The 24436-nt window shown below is 49.0% G+C and overlaps 1 protein-coding gene across 1 annotated transcript in view; it reads left to right on the top strand.

Annotated features, from left to right (window-relative positions):
• LOC125945650 (uncharacterized) overlaps positions 1 to 23862 on the top strand; it is a 58438-nt gene extending 34576 nt beyond the window's left edge. Inside the window, exons 4-6 of the mRNA XM_049667858.1 lie at positions 6557 to 6630; positions 12610 to 12720; positions 23485 to 23862. Of these exons, the coding sequence (XP_049523815.1) occupies positions 6557 to 6630; positions 12610 to 12720; positions 23485 to 23696 (397 nt within the window). The 3' untranslated portion in view covers positions 23697 to 23862. The remainder of the gene's footprint in view (positions 1 to 6556; positions 6631 to 12609; positions 12721 to 23484) is intronic.
• Positions 23863 to 24436: the final 574 nt, after the last annotated feature.

The following is a 24436-nucleotide window of genomic DNA, read 5'->3' as shown; positions in this document are numbered from 1 at the left end:
AAAATTATGGCTAGCTTGAACCCCTTCGCTGTTAATAAGGATCGTTTTGCTTACCTGAAGCCGCACGTCGTAGTCTACGCTTTTCATGTGCGACACATCTGCCCACAACATCGGAGGGGTTCACTGCAGTCACAATTTCTTCTCAAACGCAGTAAACATGATCGCCAACGTTAAAGATCATTGCCGCGGAGCAAACTGCTTCGTTTAAAATACAATTCCACGCTTCCAATTTTGCGGGATCCTTAAAATAAAACGCACTGCTGGCTTCGCAGGGCCATTGCTAACTTACCTGTGGACCGGCATTGCACGCGGCAGAAGAGGGGAGAGCACCTGCAAGAAGTCACAACGTGTTTACGCGCGGCCGCTACTCGTGGCTCTGGTTGTTCTAGCACAGCAGCGCCGCCCTGCCAGCTCTCGAGCCCTATAACGATGACAGTTTGGCGACGAGAGTATGATGAGAGTCGGATGAAGAAGTTACAATTACGACAATGAAACATCCATACATCATCACAATGGCAATGGGACAATGACTGCATGACGGCTATAGGCAGACAATGTCTTGACGGCGACGGCTTGCCGAGATTCGGCTGACAAAGCAGGAATGACGTCGGTGCAGAGATCATGACGGGATCACGACCTCGGGCACACAATTCCTGACCTACCCATCCACAACTTAGCCCCCCCCCCCCGCCACTGGGCTGAACTAGCAAATCTCATGACGAGTTAGATCACAAAGCTCGAGTGAAGACGTTTGAACGAGTGCGACGGCATCACGACGGGGGGTGCTGCAACGAATGTGTGATGACTGTATGACAACCATCACATGACGATGGTGGCGTGACGATGACTTCATGACGACAGTCGGATGACAAAGATACAACAACGATGGAACGACCACCACGGCATCACGACCACGACCACTTACCCAGTGGCCCAAGGTTACCCTTCAGCCACTGAATCAGGTTCGAAGACGTGAAAGCGACGGCATGACGAGAGTCAGATCGCTTTGCTGAAAAGCCGATGACGGAATGACCCTGTAGCGCCTCAGCATGCGGCGCCCGTCAAGGAAGAAGTTGGCATTCGACCGCGCGGCAGGTGCAGAGCGAGAAAAAAAAATCACTTCGAAAACTCAACGCTGTCAGGGCTGGATCTTTCTCGTGTTAGCTCCGACAGTTAATGGTGACCCGATAAAGAACACGCAACCCCAATCATCCCGCATGGATCCCGCGGGCTCTTCCACCCAGCCTACCGGTCCTGACGCCCAAGAAGCCGCCAGACCTGGCAGTGCTGCGGTGGCTGCGATCCAACACGTCAACCTGCCACCATTTTGGCCAAACAGCCCCTGCACATGGTTACTGCAGGTCGAGGACGCACTTCCGTCTACGGCAAATCACCAGCCAACAGATCAGGTACTGGTATCTGGTGTCCTCCTTACCTCCGGACGTAGCCGAAGACTTCGCAGATATTTTAGCTTCGCCGCACCCGAGCCATCCCTTCGACACGTTGAAGGAAGCTATCATTTCCCGCAAGTCCGAGTCTGAACACAGCAGACTCCAACAGCTCATCACGGCCACAGAGCTCGGTGACCGTCACCTATCCCAGCTCCTGCGACGCATGCGCCAGCTCATTGGCGGGACCTCCGCCCCTCAAGAGGGGAAGCTGTTGCGTGAGTTGTTCCTCCAGCGCTTACCGCAGAGCATGGTCCCGGTCCTCGTCGCTGCAGGAGATATCCCAGTAGACACGCTCACTGAAATGGCTGATCGAGTGGCAGACTACTCGCGGGCACATAGCCTCAACGCCGTGACCACGTCGCCACCGGCCACCGCTGCAGACCCCGCGCTCGCGAGCATCGACAACCGTTTGGACGCCCTTGTCAGACGTCTCGACGACTTCGTACCTGCGCATCGCCGATCGGCATCCAGGTTCCACTTCCACAGTCGCTCCTCGACGTCTCCACGCTCTCCGGGACTTCAGACAACCGACGCGCCACGGGATGGCTCGTCCTCGACCATGTGCTGGTACCACCACCGATTTGGGGCCTCTGCTCGCAAGTGTACTCGCCCGTGCTCCTGGTCGGGAAATGCGACGACCGGCCACTGACGGCGGCAAGTGGTACTGTTCGAAAGTCATGCCGCCTTTTCTACGTTTCCGATAAGATCACTGGCGCTTGCTTCCTCGTTGACACAGGAGCCCAGGTTACTGTCATACCGGCCTCCTGTGCAGATCGCCGTCACAACGAACAGACCTGCCCACTCCAAGCGATCAACAACTCCGCCATTCCCACATACGGCCAACGCTCTCTTACACTTGACCTTGGACTACGCCGTACGTTCCGCTGGATTTTCATCCTCGCTGACGTCTCGCAAGCTGTTCTTGGAGCTGACTTCCTCAGTTTTTTCAACCTTGCTGTGGACATGCATGCTCATGGTCTCATCGATCTCAACACGCGCACGCCTATCCATCAACGGTATACCCTGCACTTCCTCGTCAATGAGCCTTCGAGCTCTCACACCCGCTTCGCCATATCCATTGTCACTCCACAGGGTATCCAACCACTCGCCAGCAAAGTGAAGGCTATCCAAGACTTTCCACCCCCGACATCAATGAAATGAGTGAAACAACTTTATTTAGACCAGCGGATTGAGGCCTGGGCCTAGGTCGCGCCAGGGGCGGTAGAGAGACCCTGTCTCCCGGCCGCCTCTCGAGCTCGCTGGATGGCCCATAGTTGAACTTGCAGATCTGAGCTGATCAGCGCGGCTTTCCACCGCGCTGATCAGCTCTTAACTCGGAGTCATTTTAGTCCTACATAACTTGCAGGACAGAAATGACTCCGAGAATTCCTGTGCCTACTAAAGTTCCATCGCCGCTTTCTTCCTAAGTGTGCCACTTTCCTAAAGCCATTGACCGACCTATTAGCCATAAAGAAGACCCGGCTGCGCCACTGGAATGGACCGACGCCACCGCATCTGCCTTCGCCACTGCCAAAAAGACTCTGGCAGAGGCCACCATGCTCATACATCCCGTTCCTGATGCCCCAATTCTTCTCATCACCGATGCATAGAGTGTGGCAGTTGGCACTGTTCTCGAGCAGCACGCGTCAGGTTGGCAGCCCCTTGGTTTTTTCTCCCAAAAACTCAAACCACCGGAAGTAAAATACAGTACATTTGCCCGAGAACTCCTTGCGGTGTACCTCGCCATCAAACGCCATTTCCGCCATTTACTGGAGTGCCGGGACTTTTACGTCGTTACAGACCACAAGCCCCTGACGTTTGCCTTCCATCGCAATCACGGCAATTACACTGCAAGGGAGATCCGTCAACTATGCTTCATCTCCGAGTTCACCGTGGATCTCAGACACGTCCACAGGCCGGAGAATGCCGCCGCTGATGCACTCTCACGCGTCGATGCCTTGTCGACCCAGCCACCACTAGACATGGAAGAGCTAGCAGCTGCCCAGAGCAACGATCCTCAGCTGCATAGTCCTCGCTCTTCATCCACGTCTCTATCTTTCACGGAGTGCCTGCCTCCATTTTATACCTCATTAATAACGTGCGAAACAGTCTACTGGTGTTCCTCGGCCCTTCGTGCCTACAGCTTTTCGTCGTGCAATTTTTGATCAATTGCACATGAGCCATCCGGGTATTCGTGCGACCCAGAAGCTAGTCACATCTCGTTTCCTTTTGCCAAGCATCAATGCTGACATCCGACGCTGGGCGCGAACCTGCCTTCAGTGCCAGCGTGCTAAAATTCACCGTCACACGGTCACGGCACCATCTCCCTTTCGGCCTCCCGACGCAAGGTTTTCCCACGTCCATCTCGACATCGTCGGCCCTCTTCCACCATCACAAGGGGCCTGTTACCTACTGACATGTGTGGATCGCTTCACCAGATGGCCGGAGGCGTTTCCCATTTCCTACATTACAGCACCGACAGTGGCTAAGGCTTTCACAAACGGCTGGGTATCACGCTTTGGATGCCTTCTGTCGTCACCACCGATCGCGGTCGTCAATTTCAATCGGCCCTTTTCACCGCACTTGCGAATATCTTGGGCATTCGACAAATCCACACGACTGCCTACCATCCTTCAGCCAATGGCATGGTCGAACGGCTTCATCGACAACTGAAAGCTGCCCTCACTGCTCGCCAGCCAAGAGAACGTTGGCTTGATCACCTCCCCTTCGTACTTCTGGGCATCTGATCAGCATTAAAGACGGATCTCGGCTGCTCATCAGCCGAACTAGTCTATGGCGTGTCCCTGCGTCTTCCAGGGGAATTCTTTGAGCCGTCGTCACCCCCTTCCACTCATGATGCCTCCACGTACATTCGAGAGCTGCGCACCACGTTTCACGACCTTGCTCCTGCAATTCCTGCCAACCGACACCCCCAGTCTGTCTTCGTCAGCCAGGATCTGCATGACTGCAGTCACATCTTCGTTCGGCGCGACCAAATACGGCCATCGCTCACACCTGCCTATGATGGCCCATTTCGCGTACTCCATCGTACACCTAAGACGTTCACGCTGGACATCAACGGCCGTGAAGACGTCGTGGCTGCCGATCGACTAAAACCTGCATACATTGCCGCTCTCGTGTCCGCGGAGCTTTCATATCTATTCTGGATGCCTACATCCAAGCACGTTCCCTGAGTGACTCCTGTGGCTCACGCTCTACGGGGGGGGGCCCTGTAGCGCCTCAGCATGCGGCGCCCGTCAAGGAAGAAGTAGTTGGCATTCGACCGCGCGGCAGGTGCAGAGCGAGAATAAAAAAATCAGTTCGAAAACTCAACGCTTTCAGGGCTGGATCTTTCTCGTGTTAGCTCCGACAACCCCGACGGCATCATGACCGCTGACACAAACACTATACCTGGTAACAACTTTCTGTGGCAGCACGGCCAAGGCTACGCGCTTCGGCTCGGTAGCCTTGGCCGTGCTGCCACAGAAGGCTATTAAAAAACTTGGGCAACTGGGTTGGAGTACAAGGCGCGAAAACGCCAGCGTGGCGAGTTTTATCGCGAAGTTGGAATGATGATGAATGAACGACCACGACGTCTTCACGACGGTGGTTTTACAGCGAGTGCATGACGACTGTATGATGACGATGGCGTGACGACATGGGTAATAAGAGTCAAGACATGGGTAATAAGGTAACAAGAGTCCGGCGACAAAGGTGCAATAACGACGATGCGGCTACGTGTCGACGTCACCATCACGAGAACCTGCTTAGTGTCCCAAGCTATTACACAATTTGGGCCTCTGCATCAGTTAGAAGGTGTGACGACGACGACATGACGATACTAAGATAACATCGCTGGAATGACGGTGATCGAACAACCACGACGGCACGATGGAACAACCACGACAACTGTTTTATGTGGAAAGAACCAGACATATTCTATTAGCCCGTAGAACGTAGAATGATGAGAGCGACATATACAAAATAAATATGGCAACGATATCTCAAGGCACTGTCACACTAATGCGTATATAATGTCCCTGGCAAACTCCATCAACGCAGTGTCAAGCACTCGTATTTTGAATTGATTACCTTCAATAAATCGGATTCCTCTCAACTCTCTTACATAAAAGAAAAGCCAGCAGTGGAGTCAAGAACACTGATGTATTCGTACACGCACTATTCCGAAGAGAAATGAATATATCAAGTGATGGCTTGCTTTCATTCATTTTATTCTGCCCTGCTCCTGCTAAGGCCTTTGTCTCCCTTCTCCTGTTTCCTTGCAAAGTAGAATGTAGGCAAACCTCTCTGCTATAAAATAATTAGTTCTCTCTGTCTATAGCTCTTATTGTATCGCAAGGTATGTGCCCAAACAGAAATATTACTATGCACCCATGCGTAGGCAATCACAATGAATTGAAGTACCGAGTGATACGAGGGGTATTTAACCTTAAATATCTGCTTCGCCCACTTTGCGCGGACATCGGCCAAACACACAATACTAAGCAGGAGAAGCGTTCGGACATAGGAAGCGTAGGTTAGCAAGTTTTAGGAAAGCAATGTACCTGATTATTTAAAGCACGCGTGGATGACGCCGTGCACTAGGGGAGGAGATGATGAGGACCGGCGAGCGTCCCATTCGCACGAGAGGTCTCCCGTTGAGCGGGGCCACGTGATGGTTGCTACGGAGTTGTAACTGGGGTGATGCGATTACGAGATGTTATGTGTGGTGGTATCATTTGGGATTGTGGTTGGCAGCAATATTTACACTTTGTGCCTCTGATAATCAACCACAAGGTTTTGCTATTTATAGATGATATGGGATTGTTGGGGAGAAGCTCAGAAAAGAACGCTATCGCTGACTTTGACAATCATCTTCAATGACTCCTGCCATCATTTCTTTTTTTTGAAGAAGAATAGACCCATTTTTCTAGTATGCCAGCATGTTACCATGGGCTAGTTGTGCCAAACTTATGTCCATGTGTGTGATTTGTAAGAAAACTAGTTTGTTTCGCTTGATGCTCCTGTGGTTACTGCCGGTGTCCCATTGAGTGCGCTTTCTAACACAGGCAAAATACTTATAACTCATTTTGTTTGTTTTACAGAAAGCAAGTTGCCGATTTCACGGTCCGCAGTAAGGGAACCCATACAACTGTTGTTGTGGAATATGCAACACTTCGTAAGATTTTTTAAATAACGTTGCTAGACAGCCTGCTCTATTCGCCTGTTTTCTAAACGTTTTCTGCTAGTCGGAGCCTTATGCGCACTATTTATGCTCTTCAGTAGAGGGCATAAATGACAAACATGCATGTGAGACATTCGATAGAAGCACGAGCTAGTAAATGGTAGACATTCCACCAAGCTGAATGACAGAATGAATGCGGCACAATGAAACCAACCATGAGGATAGCACATTTGGACACATAGCATATTTAAGCACACACACACACACACACACACACACACACACACACACACACACACACACACACACACACACACACACACACACACACACACACACACACACACACACACACACACACACACACACACACACACACACACACACACACACACACACACACACACACACACACACAGGCATGTCGAGATTTTAAGTTTAAAAAAACTGCACTGGGAAGTACGGGAGCTCTCAATGTTCTCTATAAAAAAGGATATTATTTAATAGATCTAGCGCCAAGCACAATGCTATCTATTCTTGTCAAGTATTTACAACAGCTTTCGCTTTTACAGCGACCACGCTGGTATCGCTTAGATGGCAGATTACGAGAAGACCTGATTGCTTTCTTATGATCAGGTACTTTTGCAATAAGAATATGTAAAAGCATAGAATTATGTGTGATACACTTTGAAAATGCCCTATTCACAAATGAGGGCCATGATCAAAATGTTAATGAGGAATATATAAAAATCTAGCAATAAAGGTTATATCTTGCTTTCTAAGTGACATCAATATGTACAAGTGGCTACATTCGCAAACTTCGTTCTTTATGATCGTCTCTCTGCGAAAAAGCAGTGCCGCGAATAAATATGGGTAGTGATAACTTAATACAAAGAGGTGGGAGATATGGAAATATGGAAATATTTCCGACTATCCTGGTATTGTGCTTTTATTGTTGTTAGGAGAATATTATAATGAACGGAGTTGTCATACATACACACAAATGGCACATACATCCGGAAATATACATAAAAATCTATAAATATATATCAGCAAGCGATGTTGCCCAGATGAAAAAAAAATATGACCAAAGACATAAAGCAGAGGCAATGAATTGCACAATGTTGACAGAACATTGTATCACCCGCTGTCATTCTTAAGGAAAGTTAGCCCGTGCATCAGACTTAGCATGCACCATACTGCCAAGCCTAGTGGGGCGGTATCGTCCAGATTAGCATATGCTGAAACAAAAGTGACGGTAGGGTCGTTTGGCCATCCGACCGACGTAAAAATCAACGAGAGTCCCAATTTCGCAGGCTACCAAATAGGCTACACTTACTCTGAAATCAATGGTCATTACAGAGCGGAGTAATCTGTCCCTGCCTACAGCCGTGTTTCTATTTTCTATTCACAACTGACGGAAAAAAGCTACAAAACGTAGCCTTGTGTTGGGAAAGTGGTTATTTCCAAGGAAACTACTATAGTGCAAGCAAAACACAAGAAAGAGTAGACAGGACACCACGGTGGTTACACTGATACCTTCCTCGATACAGTCCGTAGAAAACCAGAAAAGCAAAAACAAATTCGTAAGCGTTCACACTCTTGACAGTAGAGAAATTTATTATATTAGAACTGAATCTCGCTTCAAAGTACAAATGGAGGTGTATCAGTTCAGTAGTTTATGGCTTCTTTTTTTCTTACGAAGATGCCTGAAAAAGTACACAAGTTGTAGCTTTTTTATGTCTTTTGTCTAGAAACTTGTTCTTGTGAAATGGATGTTCAAGACAGCAAATTAATATTGTTGCAGCCGTAGCGCCCATCCACCCAATCGTCCAGTGGGGTCTTTAAGTGACGAGAGCCAGCACAAGGCATGGTGATTAGCAACCACGGAAAATGTGCGGCTGTACAAGAAGGGGCGGAATTTAGCCACTGCCCAAACCAAGGCCAGGCACTCCTGTTCAGTGATTGAAACATTTCTTTCGGCGGGTGACCGGAGGCGGCTGACGTATGCAATTATGCGCTCTGCGTTACGATGCGATTGAACGAGTACAGCCCCAATTCCATGGCCACTGGCATCCGTGTGAAGTTCAGTGCCAGCAGATGGATGATAATGAGCCAGCAATAGCAATGGGGGAGTCGTTAGCAAGGCTACGAAGGCGGAGAAGGCTTTGGTTTGAGCAGGGCGCCACGTCTATAGAACGTCCTTCTTAAGTAAGTCGGTGAGCGGGTTAGCGGTGTCAGCGAAATTCTTGATGAAACGACGGAAATATGAGCACAGTCCCACAATGTTTCTTACGTCTGCGGTAGAAGACGGAACAGGAAAATTCAAGACAGCGCGAACCTTGTCCGGGTCGGGTTGAACACCAGTGGCACTGACAAGGCGGTCAAGAACGGTAATTTTGACGACGTCCAAAGTGGCACTTAGATGCGTTCAATTGCAGGCCGGCGCGTTGGAAAACCGCCAGAACGGCCGACAGACGCGAAAGGTGAGTCGCAAAAGTTGGTGAAACGACTATCCTATCGTCTAGATAACAGACATGCGGACCATTTATAGCCGCCAAGTAAGGAGTCCATCATTCTTTCAAATGATACCGGGACATTACAAAGGTCGAACGGCATAACCTTGAATTAGTAGAGGCCGGCAGGTGTGACAAGGTCAGCTTTCTCACGGTCCATCTCATCTACCGATATTTGCGAATAGCGTGATCGAAGATCTATGGATGAAAGTACTTGGTTTCCTGCAAGTGTCCAAAGCGGCATCAATGCACGGCAAGGGGTAGACATTCTTGCGCGTGATTTTATTGAGATGCCGGTAATCGACCCTAAAGCGCCAACTGCCGTCCTTCTTCTTGACAAGGACAACAGTGGACGGCCACGTACTTGTCCGTCAGTGTGCGATGAAATCGCTCTGTTAACCCATTTGTTTGGGGATGGTAGGCAGATGTCTTATGCACAGTGGCAGAAGCTCGCAATACGTCTTCGAGCATTGCCGAGAGAAAAGCCTTGCCGCGATCACTCAGCAGGACGCGAGGTGCATCATGACGCAACACAATGGCTTGCAGAAAGAAGGCGGCAACGTCTGAGATAGAACCCGAGTGTACAGGAGTGGTCTCGTCGTACCGTGTAAGATGGTCGACAGCTGTCACGATCCATCGATTAGCTGCTGGCGTTAGGGGAAGAGGATGGACCAGGTCTGTTTAAACGACGTCAACAGGTGCCTCTGGACACGGTAGTGGCTGTAAAAGGCCAGCAGGGGGTGAAGTGGATCGTCTCCGCCGTTGACAAAGTGCGCACGAAGCGACTTACTTTGCCTTACAAAGGTAGACAGGCCAGGCCAGAAGAGATGGCCCCTAATACGGCTGTACGTTTTGTGAAAACCCAAGTGACCAGCAGATGGGTCGTCGTGAAAGGTTTCGAGGATTTGCGAACGCAGTGACTGGGGCAGAGCGGGAACTCACTTGTGTCCATCGGTATTATATACATAACGGTGCAGCGCAGTGTTTTCGAGTTTAAACTGCCGTATAGCGACGTAATCTGGCATTAGGGGAAGGAGAAGCTCCACAGACGCGCTGAATAATCGGGCTGCAGTATGGATCGTCATGTCGACATAAAGCGAACTGAGCGCAATGATTGGAAGATACCGGGTCAGTGGCGGCCAGTGATGATAACACAAGCGACGATGCGGCGTCATCATCGCGTGACGAATAATGAAGGGAGTCGCTCGAAGATGAAATTGGCAGGGAGCAGCGACGGAGAGCGTCGGCATCTTGATGTTTTTTGCCAGACTTTATACAACGTCAAAAGTGTACTCTTGCAAACGGTGTATCCAGCGGCCAAGGCGTCCAGACAAATTTTTCAGTGATGATAACCAGCACAAGGCGTGGTGGTCGGTAATTACAACGAAGTGTCGTCCATATATATGTAGTCGCGAGAGGAAAGACTAGAGTAGTCCACTGACTGAGAACGGCACCTCTCCTGAAGCGGCCACAACAAACAACGCTGATCACCTCGTCTTCTACCCACAACCATTCCGAAAATGAGTGTCCGATCTGATGATAATGATTATGGAATCAACATGTCAAACACGTGCGGCAATGGGCGCATGATCTGGTGATGATTGGGTGTCCATTTAAAGGACTCGCACTTGCATTCAATATTAGCAAAGCTGGTGTATTTCTAGCAGAGGAAAACATAGCTTCTGGACTTCGAAGGGTGCGAAAACTGCCCTGTACAAAACCGCAGCTTTTATGGATGAGTTGCTCCCATTTAAAGGGCCCCTAAACCATCCAGAGGTAGAAATTTAATTGTGGTCTTGCAATTTTGCACGAGTCTACAACGAACACGTAGCCGCGAGATTTTTCGAAATGGTGCCGAAATAGCGGAGTTACACGCGTTTGATGATCGAAAAACGGCCCTCGCTCGTTTCGCTCTTTCCTTCGCTACTCTCCTCGTCGGCTGGTCTCCCCTCCTCGCCGAGTGCTGCTCGAAATGCCACGTGACATACGTCATCGCCAACGCGCTTCTCAAAACACTGCCTACTTCCGGTTAAGGCACGTCCACACTAGCCTTGCTAGCGGCACATATACGGACGGCGAAACGTCCTCCAGTGCTGCAGAACGTCTGCCGCGCGAGAGATGTCCAAAGTAGACGGCAGTTCGGCCGGCGCCCCGCCCGTTGCACGATCATCGGGCCAATCGACGACCGCGAAGCTGCGCGCCTCCGGCACCGGCAACGAAAACATCGGCTGCAGCTCAGCTGCAGAGAACGGCTACCGACGGGAGACGACCGGCTCGGCTGTGCTCGCATCGCAGCCGACGGCGCCGCTAATATGAGCGTATTTTCCTTCTCTTTGTACAATTATTGCGAATAGCGATAGCAACGTTAAAATATATTGCGGCTTGTGAGCGACGGTAATTCATTTCGAAGCGCCGTCCGCTTTAGCTTTGAAGGCAACCGGAAAAGGCCTATCGACTATATCGGCACCGCCGAACGATCAGCGTTGGTGAGGCTGCCGCACAAATGAGTCCCGCTCTCATCCTCTCTACGTACGGCAAGGAAATCTCGCCGCTCGCGAGTAACACCACTGTCGAACGGCCGCCCGCGAATGGCAAACGGCGTGCGGCGAGTTAGCATGCCGGTAACGTGGACGTGGACTCGGCGCTTCTTGGCTACCCGTTGTTGCTGCGGTGCGAAGCGTGCCGCTATAGACCCTGTGTTGCGCGCACGTCTGGAAAGGCCAACACTGTCGCACTCTGTTCGCGCAGCTAATCAGACCGCTAAGCATTACTGTGTTGGAACGCGAGCAATGTGGCACCTGCGTTGCGGGCTGTAATTACCGATTCGCAAGCGCGCACAAGCGAGCAACACGGCGAGGAAGATGAGGGAGCACGCGTATACCTGCTAGCAGACAAACCAGAAGTCGTAGATTCTTGTTCGACCAATGGACATCGTTTCCGCAGTTGACATCACCAGATTCCCCCTGCTGACATCCTGACGACCGCTGGGGATACCGGAAAGGCGAGGGGAGGAGGACGGCATTTTTTTTTCTTTTTTTTTTTGTGGCGCGCCAGCGGCGCGTAGCGCTGCAGCGTTTGGCATCGTTGATCGTGACGGCATTCTGAACTCGATGCGCGTGTTTACTTGAAATGTTGAAAAAATATCTGAGATGGTTTAGGGGCCCTTTGAAGGTCTCTGTGAAGTTTCTCAGCTATAAAACACGAGTACAAAGATATTCCATCACAGTGATGGCATCACTGTGGTAAACACAGTGATGCCATCAGCTCATACCAATTATTGTTGTTGAACTTCCCTAATAATTCAATACCAGTGGAATCCACTATAGCAAGATACAGGCATGCCGTGGCGTTAAAAATATTGCATGCACGTTGCATTAAAATTAGTGTCACGGGTAAGCTATTCTGAATTAGTAACGTTTAAAATGACGTCATTCAATATTAGCACTGCATTTTGCAGCTGCTGAAGTGACACACATAAATGAGGAGGCAATACACCTCCGTGGAGAGTTCGAGGTCCTTGAAGCTTCTGATAATTGCCTGCTTACGGCACTTGATAAAGGAAACGGTGGTGAGTACTATATTCTGGATCGCCCTGCTGAACTCCACTTAAATATATTAATGTGCAATTATACTACAACGTTCCTTCAGCCATATATATATATATATATATATATATATATATATATTGTTACGCTAAAGCTACGAAAAGACTGAAGAAGAGGAGAACGAAGTGCACTTGTCTTGGTAGCGGCTCGGTGTCGGCGCGGCCCCTTTTCATCAATTCATCTGTTAAATAAACACACCCCATCGTAACAGTTTTGGTGGACGGTGCTGGGTAGAACAACGGCGTCCCCGAGCAACGACGACGAACCGCCCGCAGGAGCGCAATCCGTGGAGCTTCGCCGAAGTCGCCGAATTGCCGGTCTGCCACCAGAGATGGCTTCCGACGGTGACAACCCGCCGCTTTCTTCCAGCTCCCAATGGCAGCCCTACATCGAACCACGAACCTTCGCTGGAAAAGCCGGGGAAGACGTGGACGGATGGCTCAGCTTTTACCAACGCGCAAGTAGGTTCAATGGCTGGAATGCCACGGCCCAGCTTAACAACGTCGCCTTCTTCCTCGAGGGAAGCCGCCTCACGTCGGTCAAGCTCCTCGCGCAGCACTTGCCGAATAACTGACGCAAGGTCGGATGAAGCTGGGACCACGTCAACACTGGCGACGTTAGTTACGTTCGCCAGGCGGCCGAACTTCGGTGTGATACGCCGAGCTCTCAAGGCTTCAAACGTGCGGCAGTGCCGAATGACGTCACTGACGAAGTCGATACTGTCTTTTCCGATGAGGAACTGGTACACGTCCTCGGCAATCCCTTTTAGAAGAGGACAAAGTTGGTCATCTTCTAAAAGGGATTGCCGAGGACGTGTACCAGTTCCTCATCGGAAAAGACCGTATCGACTCCGTCAGTGACGTCATTCGGCACTGCCGCACGTTTGAAGCCTTGAGAGCTCGGCGTATCACACCGAAGTTCGGCCGCCTGGCGAACGTAACTAACGTCGCCAGTGTTGAGGTGGTCCCAGCTTCATCCGACCTTGCGTCAGTTATTCGGCAAGTGGTGCGCGAGGAGCTTGACCGACGTGAGGCGGCTTCCCTCTCGACTGCGCGGGTTCGAGAGCCCTTTGCTCATTGCGACTTCGGTGAGACGTCCATCACCGCCTTCTCCACAGATGCCTACAACTTCGCTCCTCGTTCAAGAGCGTCAAATACTACTATGAACGCGCATCCAAGTTATCAGTTCCACGGCGGTTACTCACCCAGAGCACCTGCAGTTCCTCAAGAGTGGGATGGCCGTGCCAGTTATCCAGCGAATGACAATTTCAGTGCGTCCCGTGAGCGTCCCATCTGCTTCCAATGCGGTATTCGCGGACATGTCGCCAGATTTTGTCCACATCGCCGTCGCACGTCACCACCGTCGTATGAGCGACCACGCACTTTTTATCGACGCAGCAATCGCCACGGTGACGGGACACGCTGGCCTTCTGACTCCGATGGCAGGACAAACCACCAGGCGAATTACCGCAGCGACTCACCAGCTTCTGTGCGGAGCTTGACGCCTCCACCTTCACGCCAGCGCAGGTCTCCATCTCCGCGATGACGTCTGACGTCACCGCCGCCGGGAAACTAGGCGGCGCGACCAATGGAGGTGAGGTCGCCAGTCATCTTCAGCTACACGCCCCTATGCCTCCGCCCGTCACCATGTGTCATAACAAGATTCGTGTTTTAGTGGACAATGTTGCTACGTTGGCCTTAGTGGACACAGGAGCGAGTGTCTCCGTTATCAGCCTGGATTTCAAAACCCAACTAGGCCGTAAAGTGATGTTTCTCTGGGATAACGCTAATGCATTTCGTGCTGTGAGTGGAGAGTTGCTCCGACCTATTGGAGTGTGCACCGCGAACGTTTATTTCTCTGATCACGTGTATCAAGCCGAATTTGCAGTTCTTGCTCAATCCACTCACAACGTAATTCTTGGCCTCGATTTCCTACAACAGTGCGGTGCCACTGTTGACTGCGGTACTGGCGAGCTTTTCCTCTCTCCTCTTGCCGACCAACCTGCTGCCTGTTCATGCACTCTCGCCGTCATTGAAGATGCTGTCTTACCGGCACGTTCCTTATCCAGAGTCGGAGTTGCTGCTTGCGGTGTCGACGCCGATACATTTGATGCAATTGTTGAGCCTGTGCCTTCGATGGTTGTGAAGAAAAGTGTGATCGTACCTCGATGCGTCCTCTCTGTGGCCTGCGGAACAACTACATTGTGGGTGTCAAATTTAGCCTCCCAGTCAGTTGTGCTATCCAAGGGTATGCGAATTGCCTCTTTTGAAGTGGATACCAGCCACCACATAGGCGCTTTAACTGATGACACGTCACACGAATCCCGAGAGCACGGGGCTGGCCGCGTTGTGCCTGAAGACTCGTTGCCTTTTCTAAAAATGATAAACAAGTCACTGTCTTCAGAGAAGCGTCAAGCCCTGGTCAGCGTCCTTAGCAAACATGCGTCATTATTTGATTTCGCGCAGAACGCTAGCAAAGTACGCGTTCCAGCTACGCGGGCTCGCCACCGGATCGACACGGGTTCCGCACATCCCATAAGGCAGAAGCCTTACCGCGTGTCCGCGTCAGAGCGCAAGATCATCGCTGAAGAGGTGGACGACATGCTAGCCAAGGGCATTATCCAAGAATCCTCTAGCCCATGGGCTGCGCCGGTCATCCTCGTGAAAAAGAAAGATGGGTCCTGGAGGTTTTGTGTCGGCTACCGGCGTCTCAATTCTGTGATGAAAAAGGATGTGTATCCGCTTCCCCGCATCGATGACGTTGTCGATTGCCTTCATTCCGCGTCCTACTTTTCATCTGTGGACCTCCGATCAGGCTACTGGCAGATACCCATGCATTCAGCTGACAAAGAGAAAACCGCTTTTGTGACCCCAGACGGCTTGTTTGAATTCAACGTTATGCCGTTTGGTTTGTGCAACGCACCTGCAACATTTGAAAGATTTATGGACACGGTACTGCGCGGCCTGAAATGGGAGATTTGTTTGTGTTATCTTGATGACGTCGTCATTTTTGGCCGCTCTTTTGCAGAGCACAACGATCGACTGGACATTGTTTTGACGTGCCTTGAACAAGCTGCACTTACACTCAATTCAAAGAAATGTCACTTCGGCCAACGAGAGGCGCTAGTACTTGGACATCTAGTGGACAAGCACGGGGTGCGACCAGACCCACAGAAGGTCGCTGCAGTTAGCGGCTTTAAACAACCGCAGTCACAGCGCGAACTGAGGAGCTTCTTGGGTCTTTGCTCGTACTTTCGACGTTTTGTGCCCAACTTTGCCGATACTGCCTACCCCCTGACTTCATTGCTGCGCAAGGATAACCCTTTCATCTGGACAGCAGATTGCGATTCCTCGTTTTGTCAACTGAAGTTCCTGCTCTCTTCCGGACCCATACTTCGTCATTTTGACCCCTCTGCCACAACAGAATTGCACACCGACGCGAGTGGAATCGGCCTCGGCGCCGTCCTCGTGCAGCGCTTTGGTGACGCCGAGCATGCCATTGCATACGCCAGCCGTTCGTTGAGCAAGGCCGAACAAAATTACACCGTGACTGAGCAAGAGTGTCTCGCTGTCGTCTATGCAGTCCAGAAGTTCCGGCCATATTTCTACGGGCACCGCTTCACGGTCGTTACTGACCACCATTCACTATGTTGGTTGGTTGGTCTCCGCGACCCGTCTGGCCACCTTGCTCGATGGGCGCTACGTTTACAGGAATTTGACTTTGCAGTCTGTTATAAGAGTGGCCGACATCATGCGGACGCCGATTGTCTTTCGAGGCTCCCTCTACAAACAAGTGAATGTGAGGCCGACAATTTCGATGAGTTTCTGGCCGCCATCGACGACACTCTTTTCCCCGACCTGGCCACCTTCCGGCAAGAGCAGCGTGACGACCGCAGCCTAGATGCCCTCTTCGCCTCAGCTGCTCAGCCAACAGGTCAGAATGGCTTTGTCATCCAAGATGGCCTGCTCTACAAGAAGAATTATGCGGCTGATGGTGCCCGTCTCCTCTTAGTGGTCCGTAAAAAATTGAGAACCCACGTGCTCCGTGCTATGCACGACGACTCGACCGCAGGGCACCTGGGTTTCACCAGAACATACCACCGCATTCAGGGCCGATTCTACTGGACCAGTATGCGACGAGATATAGAAAAGTATGTGGCCAGTTGTAACAAATGCCAGCAATTCAAGCGCCCTAATACTGCTCCGGTCGGACTCCTTCACCCTGTAGCGCCACCATCATCTCCTTTCGAAATGGTTGGAGTGGACCTTCTCGGCCCATTCCCGCGCTCAACAAACGACAACCGCTGGATTATAGTCTGCGTCGACCATCTGACGCGTTATGCTGAAACCGCAGCGATGCCAACGGCCACGGCTCTTGATGTTTCGAGCTTCCTCCTGTCCTCTGTTATAATCCGTCATGGACCACCTCGTGTTATTGTGAGCGATCGCGGTCGGCAGTTCGTGGCCGACGTAGTCGAAGAGCTGTTGCGTCTCTGTGCTTGCCAGTTTCGCCACGCGACCCCGTATCACCCACAGACAAATGGTCTCGTCGAGCGCACTAACAGAACTTTGACCAACATGCTTTCGATGTACGTGGATTCCAGGCACAAGAATTGGGATGACATCTTGCCTTTTATGACATACGCCTACAACACCGCAAAGCATGAAACTACAGGCTACAGCCCTTTCTATCTTCTTTATATTCGATCACCCCGCAGCTTCCTTGACACCATTCTACCTTTTACTCCTCATACGGACTCTTCTACTGCCCAGACTCTCTGCCGCGCTGAGGAAGCACGCCGCATAGCTCAGCTCCGTACGTTGGCGTCCCAAGACCACTCCAAGATCCGCTACGATTCACGACATAAGAATGTGTCATACGACAAAGGAGACATTGTATGGCTTTGGACACCACTTCGCAAGCGCGGCCTGTGCCAGAAGTTTCTGGCCCGTTACACCGGGCCTTTCGTCATCACCGATCGTCTAAGTGATGTGACCTACTCGATTGCTAGTCTCGTGTCTAATGGCTACCGGTCTAAGAAGACGCAGCTTGTTCACGTCGCTCGCCTGAAACGCTGTCATCCACGTGACTCCGAGTGGACGTAACAGTTACTCGCCCAGCGGGCTTCGTCTGAGAAGGGAGGAGTGTTACGCTAAAGCTACGAAAAGGACTGAAGAAGAGGAGAACGAAGTGCACTTGTCTTGGTAGCGGCTTTTCGGTATGTGTGTCGCTTTCCTCGGCAACGAATTCAACTATCTTAAATGTGTTTCAAAATTTAATCCCTACAACGTTACAAAAAATTAATTTACTCTGGGTTCCTGGACACTGCGGTTTATACATAAACGAAATGGCAGATTTATTAGCCAGAACATCTTTAAATGGACCTGTGCTTCATATTTTACCGGATACAGCTTACGTCACTGCATCGAGATTCAGAACGTTTAGCCTACGAAATGACTTAATCAAATTATCGCTGATCCCATCTACAGACTTTCAGCATCTCGGTTTTGGCTGGAATAATCAGTGGTGTCCTTCTCGGCAGTTAGAAGTTACATTCTCCAAATTACGCTGTCGCATCCCGGAATTGAATTTCTATTTACACAGAGCTGGTCTGACGATGTCCCCTCTGTGCCAAAATTGTAAGGAAATTGAAACAATAGACCACTACTTTTTATCATGCCGACGTTATTCAAACCAGAGAACGAAATTACTCGAAGCTCCACTCTGCAAAATTGGATTAAGATTAAGTACACCAGTATTATTATCATTTGGGGCCTCCTCCCTCGGCTATTGTCACAGAGACGTTTGTTGCGCAGTCTTTCAATTTTTAACAGAAACAAGACGATTACCCTGTTAATTATAGTAACCTTATTCTACCTATCAGATCAGTATTCATTTCACTGAAATTTGTTTCTCCAAATTCGTTCGTAACATTGTATTTTTTCTGACCTTGATAATAACTATATTTTTCACCTTTCGGTTAGTCTGACTGCTCGTTGGCACAATACTCTAGGTATACAAAATTTTCTTTGTTTTTGTTTGTGCCTTCTTTACTTTGCGTATCTCATTGTCAAAAAGAATTTTTTATTAGCTACCTACTGCCGCCCGATTCTTGGCCTATCCCCCTCAGTGGGTGCGAGCCATGGTGAAGGATCATCATCATCATCATCATCATCGGTGTCGGCGCGGCCCCTTTTCATCAATTCATCTGTTAAATAAACACACCCCATCGTAACAATATATATATATATATATATATATATATATATATATATGGCTGCACAATAATTCAGTCCTTTTATTCTGTACACCAGAAAAGTGTTTGTAGTTTATAAAAATGTTAAAGAACTTTGTGGACATACACAATTTATTATTGCCTGCAGTGCTATCAAGCGAACAGAGATCACTTAATTGCAATTTACTTGTCACGAATGATCTGCGGAAGGTTTTCTTGGGGAAGAAGCTGTCGCTAGCAATATGACCGCTCATCCATAGGTGGCGGCTGTGCAGTACACCTGCTGGGGCTGCAGACGAATCGAATCGTGCCTGTGTGCGACTTAATAATGAATGTCATCAGGTGGTATAGCGTTGCCAATGATTATTCCTGTCGTGTTTAAGATACCGCGGTGACTGTCAACTGCTGGCAATCGATGTTGCAAAAGATACGGAGTGGAAATAAAACCTATTTTACACAGTAAAAGCAGTCATACATAATGAAGATAACATTATAGCGACTTTCTGCCAAGTTGGCCTGAGGCACTATTTCACGCCATACGTGGACAGGTTGCGAATAGGCAATGTTTTTCAAATAATGAAAAATGCTTCTCCCTACGAATATGCAAAGCCTATGTTACTATTATTTGAGCAACCGTTTAACTCCTTCACGCATAACATAACATAACAACTCGTTCACGCATAACATGAGAAAAATGCTGTACTTTATTTTTCTCGGCAGCAATTTTTCACTCAGCAACCTATGGCGTTCCGGGTTACTGTATACCTTGTTCGACATTTGAGGCTATTTTTAGAAATATGTGGTGAGGCACAGCGTAAAAGTAAAGTCTAGTACCCAGTAAACGTGCTTCACGGCGGGAGCAGCTCCATAACAGCCAGCATGTCTTCAATATCAAAGCGAAAACAAAATTTTTCGCAGGGTCACTAGTAGTGTTAAGCTTTTATTGAAGTTTGTTCACTACAGGCAAACTACCAGAAAAAGTATTTTGGCTACTGAATTTTACTATTGAATACGAAGTTTCTCGCTAGACGTCGTCGGCCGACTCTGAATGAAAGGCAGTAAGCCTGATTTGTTAGCTCAGAACACGAGCACTGGACGATGAAGAAGAAAATTTGCACGTTATTCGCTTTCTTGTCAAAACACTGCCAGACGAGAAAACCGATGAAAGATATCCGGCTGCAGTGGTGTCAATCATGGGATGCAAAGCCAAAGAAATGTATACCTATTGCTCACATGTCAAGAGAGTCTTTCGTACAAATTCCAAAGTCCTAGGTAGCTTGAAGTGAAACCCGCTTTAAGTTTTCTGCCTGTAGTTTCCCGCTATTGCTGTACAGCTTTCCGTTAAATATTTTCCCTTTTCTTTGATAATGCTTATTCTTTATGTCTGTTGCACATTTAAATAACAGCAAATATACCGGCTTCCTTTTCTTCCTTGGTACTTGGTTGCAGTGCTGCGTGGCCGAGTAAGGCTGGTGCAATAAAGAAAGAAGTTATGCAATAATGAATCAGTTCTTTCTTGCTCTGTTTCTTTGTATCAATAGGCGTAGCCCATGGTATGTCCCATGGGCATAGGGCCTCGTTTCTATCCATATATAAACATTGAAATAACCCGTCAATAAAGGGCTAATTCCTTAGGTCATTCAATTCATATATTGCTGTAAAACGGCCTTTGTCGTTTTTTTTTTTAGACTCTCATGCTATAAGCGAATTTCCGGCTGCGCTTGGAAGACACCGCCAAGTTAAGCTTGACTCCTGGTGACAACACGAGTGCATTATCGCCGCTGATGCGCATTGTGTACTATGTAGTTCCTGAGGTATTGAACACTACCTATGTTGTAAAAGGTCGATATAAGCCATAAAGAGGCCCGTATACTACCCAGAGGTCGAAATTTAATTCTGGAGTTGTAGTTGTGCACGAGCCTACAACGAACACGTAGCCGCGCTAATTTTTGGAAATAGTGCCGTGTTACACGCGTTTGATGATCGAAACACGGTCCTCGCTCGTTTTACTCTTTCCTTCGCTACGCTCCGTCCGTCGGCTGGTCTCTCCTCCACGCCAAGTGCTCCACCAAACGTCAAGTGACATGTCATCGCCAACGTACTTTTCAATACACTGTACACTCCTGGCTAGGGCACGCTCGCGCCAGCGGCAAACATACTGATGGCGAACCAGGCTCCAGTGGTGCCGTAGAATGTCTGCAACGCGAGTGGTGTCCTAAAGTGGACGGTTGTTCGGGCCGTTCACCGCCTGCCGCACGACCGACGGGCCATTCTATGACCGCGAAGCTGCACGCCTCCGCCACCGGCGATGCAAACATTGGCTGCAGCTTCTGTTCCAAGGAAACTAATTTCGGCTAGATAAAGTGATGCGTAAATTGTACATCTTATGAAAACTGTCGCAGTTTCACCCGAAAGGCGAAGCATCAATTGCGATAGCAAATTACTAGAGAGCTATACGGAGTAAGGATAGTAGTTTTATCAGCTTTATAAACGTGGACATGTAGCAGCACCAGCAACGTGCAGACCTGTTGTCGACGCCGTCGGCGTTTTGCCCGCGTTCTCACCGAACGCCCGCGGCGTTGGTGACTGTTGCCGGTGTGTCTGGGGGCGGCTTGGGGGTTTTCGAGGAGATCAGAACGGGACACTCGTCGAGCAGTGTCTTTGTTCATCGTAGCATTCACAGTTTTTCCTTCTGGAATGAATTAATCATGCACAACACCTTGCCAGTCGAAAAAAAATCACAGCATATCCACGAAGTGAATGACGATGAGTGGGCGAAGCACCGGGGGATCATTCGGGTAAACCACAGCTACGGACGAAAGATAAAGAGAGCGCGCGTCGGGAACGAGAGAGAAAATTACACCATCTTCCCGTAGGGGAACCCTGAGTAGTATGCGAAGCAGCCATGGGGTCGACTCAAGGTAGTTTTATCAGCTGTATAAACTTGGACATGCGGCAGTACCAGCAACGCGCAGAACTGTTGTCGACGCTGTTGGCGTTTTGCCCGCGTTCGCACCGAACGCCCGCAAAGTGGAACCGGAAGTGAAACCGGAAGTGGAAGCGGAACCGGAACGCCATCTAGTGAACACTTCATAAAACTACAGGTGGCTACATACTACTACAACTACTACTACTACTACTACTACTACTACAGAGGAGGGAACGACCCACACCCTAAGGAGCTTCGCCCCTAAAACACCACTAGCATTGTCTTCACACGTGACTTCTGGATGCGGAGTTCTTTTTGGTTGTGGGGAATTCTTCCCCCGCCATGCTGCTGATTGTCTCTGTTTGGCAAGATCGTATGCGTGGAAGAGTGATTCATCACCAGTTATGATTTTCTTAAACCATTCTGCGTCATTTTCAGCCAGTTGGACTCACTCCTGACAGAAAGACACCCGGTCTTCATTTTGCTCTGCTGTTGACTGTGGTGCACAAATCTGGAACAAATCTTCCTCTTCTGTAGATCTTGTTTCGTGATCTTCCGAACAGTATCATTACCAATGTTTAGTCATCCGCAATCATCCTGAGGGAGTCACAACTATTTTCAGACAGCTTTTCTCCTACTTTCTGAACATTTTCGCCAGTTTGAATGGTTACCGGACGACCAGGTCATAGGTCCTCTGTGACCGCCTCCCGACCCTCACGAAAACAATGATGCCATTGAAAAATGTTCGCTCGAGAAAGAGTATCATTGCTGTAAGCAGTTTTGATCATGTCCATAGTCTCTCTGTCTGTTTTGCCAACTTTTACACAAAGCCTGATGGATATATACTCTCTGCTTCACTTTACTATTCATCACGAACATACGAAACACAGTTCACTGAAATCACTATAACTCACAAAATTCGAAAAATAAGTTCGTCAATTCTTCACACAATGCACAACGCCCTCGGCACTAAAAGCTACACACAATAACCGCTTGGTGGCTCTACCGGTTATCTTACACTGCTGCCAGTGTTGAAATTTAGTTGACACACTTTGCATATTAAGGAGAATTTAACTTAGCGTGGTGTCTTGAAATACCGCATTTTATAGAGTCTCCATTAAAGCACATAATATATTTTCCCGTTACAGAATATCTTACTAAAGATTATAAGGCGTGGGTTGGGCCGTTGCCCGGGATGCCAAAAGATCAATACCGTCCAACATCGTCACATAGCGTTGAACTCGCGGCTCGTCGTAATGTACAGTTGGTAGCCCGACACTCTACCATCGCGTAGCTTTGTAGCTTAACAATTTTATTGATCTTATGCGAACAACACAGACTCAGAGTGGAGGCGTTGCTTAACGTATGTGAAAGGCGAGCATTGCTAAAGAGAAGTTTATTTTGAGAAGACGGCCGCGTTCGTGGTCGAAATCTGCTGCTAGCACCCTAAACGACTTCATGATCATATCAATGACTGTGGTTACCTGATTGCTTTTATTACAAGTTCTTCACCGCATTTATAAAAGTATTTATTGATGCTCATTTTGATCAACCTACTTTCAGGCCTGCGTACATGCATATTGTGGAGTTCCTTTTTCGCTGTACCAAATCAAGAAAGCAGATGCATTACTGCCCTTTCATCATGCACAAGCGATATGGTGAACATGACAACACGCAGTAATGAGTGCGAGGAATATGATGCATCAGAGAAACGTCGAGAAGAGAAAGCCAATAAGGAATTGTTGAATGCGCATGGTGGCGATAGCCAATCGTAGGGTTTCTTTTTCTTGTATAGACTGGCTCGAAGCAAAATATTGGTGCTTTCCTTTCTACAGATTTGTCCAAATAAATATGCCAACTGCATTACATTGCCGATCAGTTCCCGAAAACAGTAATCCTTTTTTGCGCGAAAAACTTGGCTATCCTATTGAAAAAGCCCATAAGGCCATAACTCCCATATCCATACGTAACCTATGCAGGGTGTTTCACGTAACTTGAGCCAAACTTTCAAAAAACGCATAGTGCTTGGAGCGGCCAGTCGCGCGGCAATGTTGCGTGTATTCGTGGGCTTCTTTCACACTCGGAAAACACTTTTATGTAGCGCGTATTGAGCAACAGAAAGCTGTATCGGGAGCTGTTTATGTTGCTCCATGTTTTTCTCAATCACACTTTCCGTCTAATTATAATATTTGAGAAGTTGAATAATGAACTAACACTATGTATTAGATGGAATGCAAAAAATAAACTGTGTATCTCCAAGCGGCGACAAACAACATTACCGTGGTTCTGTCCAGATACGTGGTATTTGCACATATTTAAATCTTGGTGCGTGATCGTTGGTACACCCTGTATAAGAAGACGTCTTCACACAAGTCTTATGATGTGATCGGATATTGGAGTAATGAAAACTGCGGGTTTCTTTCAAAAATATTTTTGGCTTCTAGCGCTTTCATTCGGGCCAAGAAAATCTGCAAGAACAGTGCACAAGCGGAAACCCCGCGAGCATGAAGGAGCA

Source organism: Dermacentor silvarum, chromosome 5, assembly GCF_013339745.2.
Source record: "Dermacentor silvarum isolate Dsil-2018 chromosome 5, BIME_Dsil_1.4, whole genome shotgun sequence".
In the NCBI taxonomy this organism is placed as follows: Eukaryota; Metazoa; Arthropoda; class Arachnida; order Ixodida; family Ixodidae; genus Dermacentor; species Dermacentor silvarum.
This window is presented reverse-complemented; position numbering and strand designations above follow the sequence as displayed.